The 18,684-nt window shown below is 42.8% G+C and overlaps 1 protein-coding gene across 1 annotated transcript in view; it reads right to left on the bottom strand.

Moving 5' to 3' along the window:
* LOC139423215 (roundabout homolog 3-like) overlaps positions 1-18,684 on the bottom strand; it is a 104,982-nt gene that overhangs the window by 21,513 nt on the left and 64,785 nt on the right. The window contains exons 7-9 of the mRNA XM_071174971.1: positions 15,507-15,678; positions 5,037-5,239; positions 717-798 (exon numbers count right to left, since the gene is read on the bottom strand). Of these exons, the coding sequence (XP_071031072.1) occupies positions 717-798; positions 5,037-5,239; positions 15,507-15,678 (457 nt within the window). The remainder of the gene's footprint in view (positions 1-716; positions 799-5,036; positions 5,240-15,506; positions 15,679-18,684) is intronic.

Raw genomic sequence — 18,684 nt, 5'->3', positions numbered from 1 at the left:
GGATCTCCTGTGTATAGTGGTAGTGGATCTCCTATGTATAGTGGTAGTGGATCTCCTATGTATAGTGGTAGTGGATCTCCTATGTATAGTGGTAGTGGATCTACTATGTATAGTGGCAGTGCAACCATTCTCAATCTAACTGTTGTTGGAAGACTAGCACTAGTCCTTTTGTGAGTTACCTGTTGGTAAATAATTAATGTAATTACAATCAATCACAAATTGAAAAGTGACATTTGTCTTCAATAAGGAATGAAATGAAACCGACCCAAGCCCTGATCACAGTAACTGACTTTGACAATTCACATCTAAAAATAAGAGTTTAGTTGTGAATTTCTGCTTGGTTGTTTTTAAGATGCATTTGTAGGCACTAAATACCACCGTATCAAGCTTCATCAAACAGCAGCATTTCATTTCAGCAATAAGGCATTACTTCTTCCAACTCATCATCCTTCCGCTTCGCCTTGGGCCAAACAACGCCCCTAGGTGCTATTACATCCACAATTTCACAAGACCTCTGCCTTATTTCTCCATTCACTGCCATAACTACAGGTGATAATGATCTTATATGGGCATGTAATGTCATGGAGGCAATCTAATAGTCTGTAGGGAGGTGTTTACTACAGTACATTTACCTTTCACCGTGTGTGTGTGTGCGTGCGTGTGTGTACACGTGTGTGCGTGCGTGTGTACACGTGTGTGCATGCGTGTGCATTTACCTTTCACCGTGAGTACTCCGCTCCATGTCGTCTCTCCGCTCGAGCTGGAAGCCACGCAGGTGTAGGCCCCTGAGTCGGTTTCCTGGCAACAAGAGAGAGGGCTCAGTTAACATCGTGTACATGCACAAAAGCACAATGCCTTTGCCTCTTCATATTCGGTGTTCCAAAGCAAATCTTTCTAGGTAAGTCAACGTGAACATCTGCCTAGAACATCTGCCATGTTGACTCCAATGCTTCCCACAGTTCTGTCAAGTTGGCTTGATGTCCTTTGGGTGTTGGACCATTCTTGTTACACACAGGAAACTGTTAAGAATGAAAAACCCAGCAGTGTTGCCTGTTCTTGACACAAATCGGTGCGCCTGGCACCAAATACCATACTGATTGAAGTGGATTTAGCAAGTGACATCAATAAGGGATCATAGCGTTCACCTGGATTCACCTGGTCTGTCTATGTCATGGGAAGAGCAGGTGCTCTTAATGTTTTGTATACTCAGTGTATATATGGCTTTAGAGTATATGTTCTCAGAGCATGCACAGAACAGCTGGCAGGCATATTCACAGTCAGTTTTAACCTCTCTTGGTCCCAGTCTGTAATCTCCACATGTTTTAAGATGACCACAATCATTGCTGTTCCTAAGAACTCTAAAGCTTCATGCCACAATGACTACCGCCCTGTAGCTCTCAGTTCTATAATCATGAAGTGCTTTGAGAGACTGGTTATGGAACACATTAACACCACCATCCCAGCCACCCTCTAGACCCACTCCAATTTCCATACCACCCCAACAGATCCATAGATGACGCAATCTCAATTGCTCTTCACACTGCCCTCACCCACCTAGATAAGAGGAATACCTATGTGAGAATGCTGTAAATTGAATACAGATCAGCGTTCAACAGCATTGTTCTCTCCAAGCTCGTCACCAAGCTTAGGACTCTGGGTCTGAACACCTCCCTCTGCAACTGGATCCTGGACTTCCTGACGGGCCGACCCAAGGTGGTGAGGGTAGGCAACATTATCTCCTCCACGCTGACCCTTAACACAGGGGCCCCACAAGGGTGTGTGCTTAGTCCCCTCCTGTACTCCTTGTACACCCACGACTGTGTGGCCACGCACAACTCCAACACCATTATCAAGTTCACTGACAACGCGACGGTGGTAGGCCTGATCACCGGCAACAATGAGTCAGCCTACAGGGAGGAGGTCAGTGACCTGGCAGTGTGGTGCCGGAGCAACAACATCTCCATCAATGTCAGCAAGAACAAGGAGCTGATCGTGGACACGCCCCCATCCACATCGACAGGGCAGCAGTAGAGCAGGTAGACAGCTTCAAGTTCAGGGTAAGAGTCCCCACTATCCTTTTAATCGTATTCATGATCTAAAAGGCAAAACTGATCATTGATCAGCACTCCTATCTGAAACCCTTGATAAATATGGGCCCTGATCCTTTTGAACCAGTGTGGGAGTTTAGAGGAGGATAAAGGAGAGCCTTTAGTAACCAGAGCGGGTCTGCAAACTTCTGTGGCTCTTACTTTGCTTTATACTGAGCACTCAACAGTAACCAGCATTCTGGGCTGACACTAGCAAGTGTGTGTGTGTGTGTGCGCGCGCGCGCGGGTGTGCATGCGTGTGTATACTCGCAGGTGCATGTGTGTCTGTGCGTGTGTGTGTGTGTGATTGCGTACGTGCCTACTGGTAATTGTGTGTGAGTGTGTAGGTAGTGCACACGTGTGTGTGTGTGTGTGTGTGTGTGTGTTTAAGACGATAAGTGTGGGTCAGGGAGAACATTGCCTATTAAAATTTCATTGGGAGGCTGAGAGCGAGACAAGGGCTAGAAATTGCTTACAACAGTGGAAGATGTACAAATGTAGGATCTCAATTTGATCACCCTGTTGTTGCAGGAAATGCACTAATGTATTCAAGGTTTAAAATGCTTCTAAATTCAGATTTGCCCCTAAACATTTTTTTATCAATAATTCCCATTTCCTGTTGCTGCAGGATTATCTTCCTGCTGTGAGAAACTGGTCAAATTAAGATCCTACACCTGTAGGGACTTTAACTCGCAGACAATGATCTAATAGTGTTGACAGCTCACCCCCAACCGCCTGGAGGTTAGTGGGCCACACACACACACACACACACACACACACGACTAGGTATTCAGCCCTCATGGTTAATGTAAGACCAATCTTATTCAAAACTAAAGCTAATGAATTATACAAAGCACACTACAAAAACGCACAGCGAGCCAACACAATGCAATCAAGATAATAGCACTGTTGTTTGTGCTTGGTTGCCATCCACTTCTCTATACCCTTGTGTGTGTGTGTGTGTGTGTGTGTGTGTGTGTGTGTGTGTGTGTGTGTGGCCAGTTGCAGTGGTGTTGGTATAACTCAAGTCTAAGTTCCCTGTCTAAAAGCCCCAAGAGGGACAGGAGAGGTGACTCCAAGTCCAATAGTACATCACTCTTCCTAAAGGCCAGCTGACCTTGAAAGAACCTGTATGGCAGCCAAGAAAGCCAATGATGTGGATGTTTGGGGCGACAGGTCCCGGGTGGTGACTGGTGATTGGAGGAGAGGATTGGGAAGGGTTAAACGGATGGGCATCTGACCATTAATCATGGTTGGCAGCTTTAGGCGCTGCGCTAAACAGATAGTTAAAAATGGTTGAAGGTGGGGAGAGTCAACCGGGAGCCAAATGTCTAAACTAGTTCCTGGTTGTGGAATGCGTTCCTTATTTTCTCCCCTTCCTCGATGTTCTGATATCATCTCAAGTGCACTCTCTCTCTGTGTTGTAGCATCTTCCTTGACTTCTATTTCTCTCCATCTCATATTTTCATCTCAATATCCTGTCTCTTTCTCTATTGCTTTCTTTCTCCCCCACCCCCCCTTTTCTCTCTGTCCTGTTAGAGGGAGGTTTGGCACAGTGCTGTAGTTGTAGTGTGTGTCTGGCTCTGGTCCCGAGGTAATGGGCATTGCTTCAGTCCCAGAGAGGAACAAACAGACCATCTGTCAGTTGGCCGGCCCTCTCTCCTCCACCCCATCCTCCCCTTCTTCCTGTGCCCCTCTCTGCCTTAGTTAAAAGGAGCAACCTGATAAAAGTGGGAGAGAGCGATAAAAACAAGGAGGAAGAGTGTCCAAGATTCAAAATGATAGAAATTGACATAAGTACAGCCCATCTAGTCGAGATATGAGAAATTCACAAATACAGTGGGCAGAGGAAGTACTAAAGATTGTTTGCTATATTTTGAGTGCATGCGGTTGAAGTTTTAGCTGAACATTTTTGATGTTGGTGCATTGAGATTCTTAACTTAATCGCTCTCCCTCCTTCTCTCTTTACCTATCCCCCCTCCTCTTTCTCTCCCCCTCTCTCAATTCCCCAACAAGGATTTAATTAAAGTCACAGCAATCGTTAATCACTGTGGGCTCGACAATCAATTAATTAACACGTCAGCCGGCCTGAAGCTCGCCACACACTACGGTGACCCGCAGGTGCAGCCCGCAACCCCAGAGGGCTCTGGGTAGAATGGATTTCATTAGCCGTTCGTACGCCACCACTAACGACTGCTAACGCTCATTACCTTGGCGATTATGCACCACAGACACTCGACAGCCAATTACTAAGTCAATGAGTCACCCATAAACCATAAAAGTCACTCCTGCGGTCCAATATTCCAATATTAATATCTTACTCTTAATTTGATTGAATTACATTGCCGAGATGTGTGTCAGAGTGGACAGCTTGTATGGCCTGTATGCCGCTCACTGTGACCATATCAATATATCAAGAGGACAGGTTGCCGTGGCATCTGAAAACTGCTTTCTATTGCTCGAAATGGCAGTCAGTCATAATAACACAGTGAATTAAACAAAGCTAAATACCATTAAGGATTAGTAGTTACTCATTGTGTATTTATTCCTTGTGTTATTTTTTTATTTTTTTATTATTTCTCTTTTTGTCTCTCTGCATTGTTGGGAAGGGCCCATAAGTAAACATTTCACTGTTAGTCTACACTTGGATTTGATTTAGTTGATTGCATTGCTTTGGAAATAACACTCGGGTGTTATTGCATGCGGTTGCTTAGTGTCACTTAGGAGAGTTACCTCAGACGATTGATATGATGAGACTTGAAGTGCGTTGAGATGCAATGTGAGGTGTTTAATTTCATATGCTATTATGCAGGGCGTGAAGGCATTTACAGAGGAGGGAAAGAGAATTGTTTGGAGCGTTCTTTCTACATTTATGAGAACCATTGACAACATTATTTTTACGTTCTTAAGAATTATTGGGAACGTTCTTTGTACGTTCCTTTCAAGTACCTGCAGGTTTGTGATCTGGAACGTTCCCTTCTCCATCAGGCTGACACGCTCGTCGCCCAGTATCCTTTGGCCGTCCTTCTCCCATTGGATGCTGGGCAGAGGGTTGCCCATCACGTGGCACTGGAATTGAGCGGTGGAGCCTGGTGCCAACGTTTGATTGGCTGGCCCTTGGCGGATGATGGGCGGGACTCGGTCGGAGGGTGCTGTGTGGGGGAGGGAATGAGGGAGAGAGAGAGAGGGAGAGAGAGGGAGAGAATGTGCATTAAGAGAGTGTGTACCACTGGGCAAATACTGGTTCAAGCAAAGTTGTTTCCACGTCATTTCAATTAAATTATGTTGAACCAACATGGAATAGACGTTGAATTGACATCTGTGCCCAGTGGGTAGTTGAGTGTATTCCATAAAAACACTATCCTAACCATTTTCAGCATGGAGTCCACCTCGAATTCTGTTGGGACATAACTCTTCATATTAACCCGTGTAAATCACTAACGGCAGGCGGTGTAAAAATATGCAGACGTAAAATAACGCAGCTCTCAGCAAGTCCACAAACCCCCTGCTCCTGCCCTATTTCACATCCAATCAATGACATAGATCTCTTTTGCTCGAGCGTGTAGCAATCTAGTTTTTCTCTGTTGCTCTAGAGACGATTTATATGTGAAATAAAACAGCGGTTCAATGAAGTTGTCATTTATTGGTTAGATGCTAAAGGGACAGTTAAATAAAAATACGATAATTTCAGTGTCTAGTTTAACAAAACTGTGTGGACTGCAGTCACTCCTTGTCCGTAGACTGCTTTCAAGGTATGGAAAGAAATATCTAAATATTCATTTAGCAGAATCTGTCCCTGTAATGTCAACTTTCAGTCAAAAAAAAGGTCTACCCCTGGCAGTTACTCTACTGAACGGTAGTGTTTTGCCAGTGCAGGCCTTTATTTGCCATAACATCTTCACTCATATTGCTTTCTCCCACTTTACAGCATTGTTATGGCTTAACACGTTAAAGTAGCGCTGAATAATTTAATATTTGTTTGACTAAACCTGGAAATTCGTCTTGAAATCGGGGAGGTGGAGGACCATGAATAAGTCATTGACGAGTCAATTACTTTGGCATTTACCATTCCCTCTCCAGTATCAAACCGTTCTGATGGTAAACCCTAGGACATTAGACTGCTGGGATTGGGTACATGCTGAGATTAGGTTTGCAATATTCGGCTTTGTTCCAAGAGGCCAAGAGGATACTTATATGAATAAACATTATGGAAAGGAAACATAATCTTTCACAACATACCACCAAGGTTGTGGAGTCAATTTCTGCATTAGTCCACATTCTAAGCGGGTTTGGTTACAGGTGTGCTAAATAGCCATATGGCGTAAGTGGCTTCACTTAAGATACAGTACATATCGAAATGACCTGCCTTCATAGAAGCTTAAAATGGAATGGAGGAGCAGAGTATGTGTGTGCATTATTGTGTTTGAGTATTTCTGTGTGTGCGCGCGTTTGTTTGAAAAGGGAACCGTGTCCACTGCACAGTCAGATATGAAGTATAATTACCTTTTGAAGTGTATTGACATTTTCTGCATTGACTAATATCGAGCAATATAGAACATGCAGATCAGATGTAGGATCTTCATTTTATCACCCCGTTGTTGCAGGACATTTCCTGCACAGCAGGAGATGCAAATTTGTAATGTGTTCACATTTTTAAAAGGCGACTAAAGTTTGTCATTTACACTTAAAAATGGCAGACTTGATATGTCCTAACACATAATGGATCAACCGCTAGAAAAATGTCCCTGAATTATAATCCACACAACAATTCACATTTCCTGTTCAAATGAAGATCCTACATACAGTATGTAAGTAGTGCACAGTACATCAATAGTGTACTCCTTGTTTAACCCCTTGGCACTAAATCCCATCCCTCCATAGACTGTTTACCCTGTAGTGAAACACAGGCCCTGGCTATATACTCACTAGACCACCAGGCCAGCCAATGTACATATATGGATCTGTCTATGCCACCTCTGTATGTCTGTGTGCACACCATCATGTAAACACCACTGTGTGTGTGCTGACATCTTACAGAGTAACATTCATGAACTATGACTATGACAAAGGGAAAATTAAAAAACAAATATTAACTGTATATCTGTTAGCAAAACGTACAAGTGCATTGTTGTCTGTATGCTAGGCAGGGAAAGGCTAGCTAAGCTACAGTGCTTTGAGGCAGATGTGGAGCACAGATGCATCTAAACAACAGTTTATCCCCTTCCTTACTGGGCGCGGCGCGATGAGGGGAGCATATGTTCCCGGCGAGGTTAATTTGCATAGCGCCATTGCGACTTGTCCTGTTTGATTACGTCTCGCTTTACCTCCTGCTGTTCGCTCATTTGGGGGACTGGTGGGGGGGCGATGATTTTTAATTTGGGGCGGCTTTGAAGAGTTTTTAATTTATTTAGGTTTAAGCAGTTGTGAAGGGAGTGATGGAGGGTGGAGGGACTGGCAGGGGGGGTAGTCCATCGGCCAAACCAGCAGTCCATGAAATATGTCCAAATAAAACATGGTGATAAGGTAGTCGGGAAAAGGATGCTTCCCAATGGCACCCTATTCCTGTTAAAGTGCACTACTTTTGACCTAGGGCTCTGGTCAAAAGTAGTGCACTATAAAGGGAAGAGGATGCCATATGGGATATACTCAAAGTGTTAGAAGGTAATGGGATTTGAATGTGGGGTTTGTACGAGGAAGGTGCTGGGTTGGGTTTGGGAGGTAGGTTAATTGAAGCCAGCTGTGTGTGATAGTGAGCCCTAGGGGGTAATAAACTTACTCTAGAGCAGGTATTCCTAAACTGGGGTATGCATACCCCCCTGCCGGCGGGGGTACGCCAAATGTGATTCACATTTTTAAAATTTTTCAAACAGTCCATTTATATTTTCCAACGGGGCTATACATTTGGGTGAGTTTTTTTTCCTCGCCTGAGTAGCCTCATTTCACTGCCAAAAATAAAATGAAACCATCCAGTGTTCAGCGAAATAACAACACAATGTCAAATTCAGGTAGCCTAGTCAAATAACTAACATCCAATCACATGAACCATTATTCCCTAGCGGGAATTCCACTATCGGCCCATATGTAGCCAAACATTGCTACTGCTCATTCCGTTTGCTCGAAAATTGATAAATGGTTAAAAAAAGTAAGGCCCACGTCCATAGACACATACCAGCTCTACATACCAGCTCTACTGGTAGTACTGCTACTACCAGCAATACTACACCTGCACCTCTCGACGACACAAGTTGTTCTGCTTCCACGAGCACATCCAATGTTTGCATCAGTAATTCTACATTTGTTGTTAACCCAGCTAGCATGGACACTGACAGTTGGGAATCTGATGCAGCCGAAGAGCTACTGCCCCCTTACCCGGGAAAGCACCGAACAACAGACAGGGACGTTGGACCATCGAAGAGGCGCAAATATGATGAGAACTACATTGATTTGCGGTTCACTTATATTTGGAGTAGTGCCTTTCCTCAGCCACAGTGTGTTATATGTGCAAAAGTACTATCTCACAACTCGATGAAACCTTCACTCTTGCCGGACATTTAGAAACAAAACATGCCAATTACAAAAATAAACCACATAGATTTTTTTTTGCGAGAATTAAAATGACTTTCGAGTAGTAAGACATGTATAAAAGCAACAGATACCATTATAAAAAGGGTCTAGAAGGGTCTTATATGGTGAGCTAACGAGTGGCTAGGACAGGCAAGCAGCATTCTATTGTGGAGGACTTAATTGGGACGGCAGGTAGCCTAGTGGTTAGAGCATTGAACTAGTAACTGAAAGGTTGCAAGATCAAATCCTCGAGCTGACAAGGTAAAAATCTGTTGTTCTGCCCCTGAACAAGGCAGTTATTCCTGCTGTTGGGACAATGCTGGGGGAAAAGGCCAAAAGAAAACTATACAGGCAATGTCTTCATCAAACAACACTGTTTCATGACGCATCAGTGACATGGCAGGAGATGTTTTGAAACAATTACTGCTTCGCATACAAGCCAGTTACAGCTGGATGAGTCAACAGACGTGGCGGGCCTGGCATAGCTCCTGGTATATGTCCGATATGTTTATTGGGGGTCAATTAAGGAAGACATCCTCTACTGGACAACAGGAGAGGATATTTTTAAAGTACTGGACAGCTTTGTGACATCAAATGGACTTTGGTGATCAAGATGTGTTGGTATCTGTACTGATGGTGCAAAAGACAGGACGACATAGTGGAGTGGTAACACACGTGCAAGCAGTTGCTCCCAAGGCCACTTGAATAAATACACTGCAGCATCCACGGAGAGGCTCTTGCTGCCAATGGAATGTCTGACAGCTTGAAATACGTTTTGGACAATACAGTGAAAATGGTTCACTTTGTTAAAGCATGGCCCCTGCACTAAGACTAGGAAACACTGTCACCACTGATAAATACACGATAATTGAGAATTTCCATAAGCATTTCTCTACGGCTGGCCTGCTTTCCACCTGGTTACCCCGGCCAACAGCTCTGCACCCCCCACAGCAATTGCCCCCCCCCCCCCCCACACTTCTCCTTTCCCCAAATTCAGACAGCTGATGTTCTGAAAGTGCTGCAAAATCTGGACCCCTACAAATCAGGTGGGCTAGACAATCTGGACCCTCTCTTCTTAAAATAATTTGTTGCTATTGTTTCAACCCCTATTACTAATCAGTTCAACCTCTATTTTGTATAGTCTGGGATTCCTAATGATTGGAAAGCGGCCGCGGTCATCCCCCTTTTCATAGGAGGAGACACTCTAGACCCAAACTGTTACAGACCTATATCCATCCTGCCCTGCCTTTCTAAAGTCTTTGAAAGCCAAGTGAACAAACAGATCACCGACCATTTCGAATTCCACTGTACCTTCTCCGCTATGCAATCTGGGTTCTGAGCTGGTGACGGGTGCACCTCAGCCACCCTCAAGGTCCTAAATGATATCATAACCGCCATCGATAATTGACAGTACTGTGCAGCTGTCTTAATCGAACTGGCCAAGACTTTCGACTTTTCAATCACTGTATTCTTATCGGCAGACTCAACAGCCTTGGTTTCTCCAATGACTGCCTCGCCTAGTTCACTAACTACTTCTCAGATAGAGATCAGTATGTCAAATCGGAGGGCCTCTGGCAGTCTCTATGTGGGTGCCACAGGGTTCAATTCAAGGGCCGACACTTTTCTCCATATATATCAATGATGTCGCTCTTGCTGCGGGTGATTCTTTGATCCACCTCTACGCAGATGACACCATTCTGTATACATCTGGCCCTTCTTTGGACACTGTGTTAACAAACCTCCAAACAAGCTTTTTGAATGCAGTCTATCACAGTGCCATCCGTTTTGTCACCAAAGCCCCATATACTACCCACCACTGTGACCGGTATGCTCTCGTTGGCTGGTCCTCACTACATATTCAACGCCAAACCCACTGGCTCCAGGTCATCTACAAGACCTTGCTAGGTAAAGCTCCGCCTTATCTCAGCTCACTGGTCACCACAGCAACACCCATCCGTAGCATGCGCTCCAGCAGGTATATTTCACTGGTCATCCCAAAAGCCAACACCTCTTTGACTGCCTTTCCTTCCAGTTCTCTTCTGCCAATGACTGGAACAAATTGCAAAAAAATAAAAAAAATCACTGAAGTTGGAGACTTACAGTTGAAGTCGTACGTTTACATACACCTTAGCCAAATACAGTTAAACTCAGTATTTCACAATTCCTGACATTTAATGCTAACAAAAATAATATATAAAAATTCCCTGTCTTAGGTCAGTTAGGTCAACTACCTCTTTCCCTACTGTATTTAAATAATGTATTTATTTTGCTCCTTTGCACCCCATTATTTTTATTTCTACTTTGCAGATTCTTCCATTGCAAATCTACTATTCCAGTGTTTTACTTGCTATATTGTATTTACTTTGCCACCATGGCCTTTTTTTGCCTTTACCTCCCTTATCTCACCTCATTTGCTCACATCGTACTTGTTTATACTGTATTATTGACTGTATGTTTGTTTTATTCCATGTGTAACTCTGTGTCGTTGTATGTGTCGAACTGCTTTGCTTTATCTTGGCCAGGTCGCAATTGTAAATGAGAACTTGTTCTCAACTTGCCTACCTGGTTAAATAAAGGTGAAATAAAATAAAAAATAAAAGGATCACCACTTTATTTTAAGAATGTGAAATGTCAGAATAATAGTAGAGAGAATGATTTAGTTCAGGTTGTATTTCTTTCATCACATTCCCAGTGGGTCAGAAGTTTAAATACTCAATTAGTATTTGGAAGCATTGCCTTTAAATTGTTTTGGGTAGTCTTCCATAAGTCCCCACAAAAAGTTGGATTCATTTATGCCCATCCCTCCTGACAGAGCTGGTGTAAGGGAGTCAGGCATGTAGGCCTCCTTGGTCGCACACGCCTTTTCAGTTCTACCCACACATTTTCTATAGGATTGAGGTCAGGGCTTTGTGATGGCCACTCCAATACCTTGACTTTGTTGTCCTTAAGCCATTTTGCCACAACTGTGGAAGTATTCTTGGGTTCATTATCCATTTGGAAGACCCATTTGCGACCAAGATTTAACTTCCTGACTGATGTCTTGAGATGTTGCCTCAATATATCCACATGATTTTCCTCCCTCATGAAGCCATCTATTTTGTGAAATGCACCAGTCCCTCCCGCCGCAAAGCACCCCCACAACATGATGCTGCCACCCCCGTGCTTCACGGTTGGGATGGTGTTCTTCAGCATGCAAGCCTCCCCGTTTTTCCTCCAAACATAACGATAGTCATTATGGCCAAACAGTTATATTTTTGTTTCATCAGACCAGGGGATATTTCTCCAAAAAGTACGATCTTTGTACCCATGTGCAGTTGCAAACCGTAGTCTGGCTTTTTTATGGCGGTTTTGGAGCAGTGACTTCTTCCTTGCTGAGCGGCCTTTCAGGTTATGTCTATATAGGACTCGTTTTACTGTGGATATAGATACTTTTGTATCGGTATCCTCCAGCATCTTCACAAGGTCATTTGATGTTGTTCTGGGATTGATTTGTACTTTTCACACCAAAGTACGTTCATCTCTAGGAGACAGAACGCGTCTCCTTCCTGAGCGGTATGATGGCGCTTCAGGCGCTTGGAAATTGTTCCCAAGGATGAACCAGTCGTGTGGAGGCCTACAACTTTTTTTCTGAGGTGTTGGCTGATTTTTTTGAAGGTAGGCCTTGAAATACATCCACAGGTACATTCTGTCAATTAGCCAATCAGAAGCTTCTAAAGCCATGACATCCTTTTCTGGAATTTTCCACGCTGTTTAAAGGCACAGTCAACTTAGTGTGTGTAAACTTCTGTCGCACTGGAATTGTGATACAGTGAATAATAAGTGAAATAATCTGTCTGTAAACAATTGTTGGAAAAATGACTTGTGTCATGCAAAGTAGATGTCCTAACCGACTTGCCAAAACTATAGTTTGTTAACATTTGTGGAGTGGTTGAAAAAAGAGTTTGAATGACTCCAACCAAAGTGTATGTAAACTTCCGACTTCAACTGTATATCTCCCTCACTAACTTTAAGCGTCAGCTGTCAGAGCAGCTTACCGATCGTTACAGCTGTACATGGCCCATTTGTAAATAGCCAATCCAACCAACTACCTACCTCATTACCATATTTGTTTTTGTTCTTTTGTACACCAGTGTTTCTACCTGCACATCCTCATCTGCACATATATCACTCCAGTGTAAATTTCTAAATTGTAATTACTTCGCCACTATTGGCCTATTTATTGTCTTTACCTCCTTACTTCATTTGCACACACTGTATACAGATTTTTCTATTGTGTTATTGACTGTATGTTTGTTTATCCCATGTGTAACTCTGTATAGTTTTTGTAACACTGCTTTGCTTTATCTTGACCAGGTCGCAGTTGTAAATGAGAACTTGTTCTCAACTGGCCTACCTGGTTAAATAAAGATGAAATACAAATAAAAAAAAATAAAAAACTCGTATTTTATTTTTATTTTCTGCACTATGCAATGATTTGGGCAGCGACCATGTAACGCTTTTACAACATACAGAAGTGCGCTGGTTATCAAGGGGCAAAGTATTGACACATTTTTTTTAATTGAGAGACAAACTTAAAGTTTTCTTTACTGACCATAATTTTCACTTGTCTGACCGCTTGCAAGATGATGAGTTTCTCACACGACTGGCTTATCTGGGTGATGCTTTTTCTTGCCTGAATGATCTGAATCTAGGATTACAGTGTCTCTTCGCAACTATATTCAATGTGCAGGACAAAATTGAGGCTATGATTATGAAGTTTTTCTCTGTCTGCATTAACAAGGACAACACACAGGTCTTTCCATCATTGTATGATTTTTTGTGTGCAAATGAACTCAAGCTTATGGACAATGTCAAATGTGATATAGCGAAGCACCTGAGTGAGTTGGGTGCACAATTACGCAGGTACTTTCCCAAAACGGATGACACAAACAACTGGATTCGTTATCCCTTTCATGCCCTGCCTCCAGTCCACTTACCAATATCTGAACAAGAGAGTCTCATCGAAATTGCAACAAGTGGTTCTGTGAAAATTGAATTTAAATCAGGAGCCACTGCCAGATTTCTGGATTGGGCTGCGCTCAGAATATCCTGTCTTGGCAAATCACACTGTTAAGACACTGATGCCCTTTGTAACCAAGTACCTACAGTATGTGAGAGTGGATTTTCAGCCCTCACTAGCACGAAAACTAAATACAGGCACAGACTGTGTGGAAAATCATTTAAAGACTGAGACTATCTCCAATACAACCCAATAATGCAGAGTTTTATGCATCCTTTCCAGCACACCCTTCTCATGAACCTGAGTGTGAGTTATTGAGTTATTCACAATTTTCTATGAACAAATAAGGTTTTATGTGTAAGACGGGTAAATAAAGTAAGTGAATAAAGTGAGTAAAATTATTGATTATTATTATATTATTTGTGCCCTGGTCCTATAAGAGCACTTTGTCACTTCCCACGAGCCTGGTTGTGACCAAAACTCACACTCATTCTTATGTTTAATAAATGTATTGTATAGTGTGTGTGTGTGGCAGGCTTACAATGATGGCAAAAAATAACATTTGAGAGTGCGCTGACCCTGGTGCTAGAGGGGGTATGCAGCTGGAGGTTGAATGTTTGAAGGGGTACGGGACTATAAAAAGTTTGGGAACCACTGCTCTAGAGAAACTCATGCTAGGTTTCTGTCAGAGGTTAGTGTGCAATCACACACACACGCAAAGGCACACACACGAAAAGGCACACACACACGCAAAGGCACACACACACGCAAAGGCACACACGCGCAAAGGCACACACACACTGGCACACAAACTGAAACTGAAACACACACACAGACACACACACTCATTGAGGCTGTTTTGGATGCTTTGGCATGACTTGTGTTTACGGCACTGTGGGAATCCAATCTTTAACGAGACAGTCATTACTGTATAGCCTCACATGCACCGAAGCACAATGCCTTTGCCTCTACACATTCTGTGTTCCAAAGCAAATTGTTTGAGGTAATTCAACATAAACATCTGCCTAGAATCTACGGGCTATCTGTAGATACACTGAGTATACCAAACATTAGGAACACTTTCCTAATATTGAGTTGCACCTTTTCATATCGCTGCAGCTGCAGCTGGCGACTGGAATGAGCTGCAAAGAAAAACACTCAAACTGGACAGTTTTATCTCAATCTCTTCATTCAAAGACTCAATCATGGACATTCTTACTGACAGCTGTGGCTGATTTGCGTGATGTATTGTTGTCTCTACCTTCTTCCCTTTGTGCTGTTGTCTGTGCCCAATAATATTTGTACCATGTTTTGTGCTGCTACCATATTGTGTTGCTACCATATTGTTGTCATGTTGTGTTGCTACCATGCTGTGTTGTCATGTGTCGCTGCCTTGCCATGTTGTTGTCTTAGGTCTCTTTTTATGTAGTGTTGTGTTGTCACTCTTGTCGTGATGTGTGTTTTGACCTATATTTATTTTTTTATTTTTTTATTTTTAATCCCAGCCCCCGTCCCCTTGGAGGCCTTTTGGTAGGCCGTCATTGTAAATAAGATTTTGTTCTTAACTAACTTGCCTAGTTAAATAAAGGTTAAATTAATAAAATAAAAATGAATGCTTTGTACACTCAGTGTATGTGCTGTGACTGAGTGTGTGTGTGTGTGTCTGTCCCTGACTTGTGTGTATGAGCACCTTGATATACAACAGATATATTTGTGTATCTGCACTTGCATGTTTATGTGCTATCATTTGTGTGTACATTCATCTGTCCCTGAACACTTTTTCAATATATTTACGACAGATCTGTGAGTGTGTGTGTGTGCGTGTGTTTGTTTGTGTTCCTCCCACAGACACTAACCACTCTCGACCTCCAGCAGGGCCTTGGTGAGGATGCTCCCGGCCACAGAGATGGCCTGACAGATGTAGTATCCCGAGTCCTCACTGAGGACGTCTGTGATGGTCAGCTCCCCGCTCAGAGACACAGAGTATCGGCCGGACTGGGCAGCTTCCTGGATGGGGAACAGCAGGATCTGGGGAGGCAGGAAATGACACAACACCACATAACAGGTAGGCTGAAACCAGTCAGCACAGGGGGGATAAAACATCACAACACCATGTCACACAACCGGTAGGCTGAAACTGGTCAGCACAGGTAAAACATATCATTTTTTACTGTAATTTGCTCAGATTGTAAGAATGAGATATTCTTTTCACTCTGTCAAATTGTGGCGTAGCTAAAAAGTTGTTGATCCGTCCTCAGTTTTTTCCTATCACAGCCATTAAACTCTAACTGTTTTAAAGTCACCGTTGGCCTCATGGTGAAATCCCTGAGCGGTTTCCTTCCTCTCCGGCAACTGAGTTAGGAAGAACGCATGTATCTTTGTAGTGACTGGGCGTATTGATACACCATCTAAAGTGTAATTAATAACTTCACCATGCTCAAAGGGATGTTCAATGTCTGCTTTTTTTATTTTTACTGATCCACCAACAGGTGCCCTTCTTTGTGAGGTATTGGAAAACCTCCCTGGTCTTTGTGGTTGAATCTTTGTTTGAAATTCACTGCTTGACTGATGGACCTTACAGATAATTGTATGTGTGGGGTACAGAGATGACATAGTCATTCAAAAATCATGTTATACATTATTATTGCACACAGAGAGAGTCCATGCAACATATTATGTGACAAGCAAATGTTTTATACTGTTTTATACTGTTTTATAATGATTTCGTAAACATTTCTAAAAACATAATTCCATTTTGACATTATGGGGTATTGTGTGAAAGCCAGTGACACAAAAACTCTAGTTAATCAATTTTAAATGCAGACTGTAACACAACAAAATGTGGAAAAAGTCAAGGAGTGTGAATACTTTTTGAAGGCACTGTATGTGTGTGTGTGTGTGTGTGTGTTTGTTACATGCATGCAGTGTAAATACACTACCAGTCAAATGTTTGGACACACCTACTCATTCAAGGGTTTTTCTTTATTTTTACTATTTCTACATTGTAGAATAGTGGGGAAAAAGTGTTAAACAACTGAAAATATATTTTATATTTTACATTCTTCAAAGTAGCCACCTTTTGCCCGCGCTTGGCATTCTCTCAAACAGATTCACCTGGAATGCTTTTCCAACAGTCTTGAAGTAGTTCCCACATACAGTGGGGCAAAAAAGTATATAGTCAGCCACCAATTGTGCAAGTTCTCCCACTTAAAAAGATGAGAGAGGCCTGTAATTGTCATCATAGGTACACTTCAACTATGACAGACAAAAATAGAAAAAAAATCCAGAAAATCACATTGTAGGAATTTTAATTAATTTATTTGCAAATTATGGTGGAAAATAAGTATTTGGTCAATAACAAAAGTTTATCTCAATACTTTGTTATATACCCTTTGTTGGCAATGACAGAGATCAAACGTTTTCTGTAAGTCTTCACAAGGTTTTCACACACTGTTGCTGGTATTTTGGCCCATTCCTCCATGCAGATCTCCTCTAGAGCAGTGATGTTTTGGGGCTGTTGCTGGGTAACAGACTTTCAACTCCCTCCAAAGATTTTCTATGGGGTTGAGATCTGGAGACTGGCTATGCCACTCCAGGACCTTGAAATGCTTCTTACGAAGCCACTCCTTTGTTGCCCGGGTGGTGTGTTTGGGATCATTGTCATGCTGAAAGACCCAGCCACGTTTCATCTTCAATGCCCTTGCTGATGGAAGGAGGTTTTCACTCAAAATCTCATGATACATGGCCCCATTCATTCTTTCCTTTACACAGATCAGTCGTCCTGGTCCCTTTGCAGAAAAACAGCCCCAAAGCATGATATTTCCACCCCCATGCTTCACAGTAGATATGGTGTTCTTTGGATGCAACTCAGCATTCTTTGTTCTCCAAACACGACGAGTTGAGTTTTTACCAAAAAGTTATATTTTGGTTTCATCTGACCATATGACATTCTCCCAATCTACTTCTGGATCATCCAAATGCTCTCTAGCAAACTTCAGACGGGCCTGGACACGTACTGGCTTAAGCAGGGGGACACGTCTGGCACTGCAGGATTTGAGTCCCTGGCAGCGCAGTGTGTTACTGATGGTAGGCTTTGTTACTTTGATCCCAGCTCTCTGCAGGTCATTCACTAGGTCCCCCCGTGTGGTTCTGGGATTTTTGCTCACCGTTCTTGTGATAATTTTGACCCCACGGGGTGAGATCTTGCGTGGAGCCCCAGATAGAGGGAGATTATCAGTGGTCTTGTATGTCTTCCATTTCCTAACAATTGCTCCCACCGTTGATTTCTTCAAACCAAGCTGCTTACCTATTGTAGATTGTCTTCCTAGCCTGGTGCAGGTCTACAATTTTGTTTCTGGTGTCCTTTGACAGCTCTTTGGTCTTGGCCATAGTGGAGTTTGGAGTGTGACTGTTTGAGGTTGTGGAAAGGTGTCTTTTATTCTGATAACAAGTTCAAACAGGTGCCAATAATACAGGTAACGAGTGGAGGACAGAGGAGCCTCTTAAAGAAGAAGTTACAGGTCTGTGAGAGCCAGAAATCTTGCTTGTTTGTAGGTGACCAAATACCTATTTTCCACCATAATTTGCAAATAAATTCATTAAAAATCCTACAATGTGATTTTCTGGATTTTTTTTCTAAATTTGTCTGTCATAGTTGAAGTGTACCTATGATGAAATTTACAGGCCTCTCTCATCTTTTTAAGTGGGAGAACTTGCACAATTGGTGGCTGACTAAATATTTTTTTGCCCCACTGTATGCTGAGCACTTGTTGGCTGCTTTTCCTTCACTCTGCAGTCCAACTCATCCCAAACCATCTCCATTGGGTTGAGGTCGGGTGATTGTGGAGGCCAGGTCATCTGATGCAGCACTCAATCACTCTCCTTCTTTGTCAAATAGCCATTGCACAGCTTGGAGGTGTGTTGGGCCATTTTCCTGTAGAAAAAGAAATGATAGTCCCACTAAGCACAAACCAGATGGGATGGTGTATCGTTGCAGAATTCTGTGGTAGCCATGCTGGTAAGTGTGCCTTGAAT

Source organism: Oncorhynchus clarkii, chromosome 12 (genome assembly GCF_045791955.1).
Source record: "Oncorhynchus clarkii lewisi isolate Uvic-CL-2024 chromosome 12, UVic_Ocla_1.0, whole genome shotgun sequence".
Classification (NCBI taxonomy): domain Eukaryota; kingdom Metazoa; phylum Chordata; class Actinopteri; order Salmoniformes; family Salmonidae; genus Oncorhynchus; species Oncorhynchus clarkii.
Note: the sequence above shows the minus strand (reverse complement) of the source record. Positions and strands in the feature narration are given on the sequence as shown.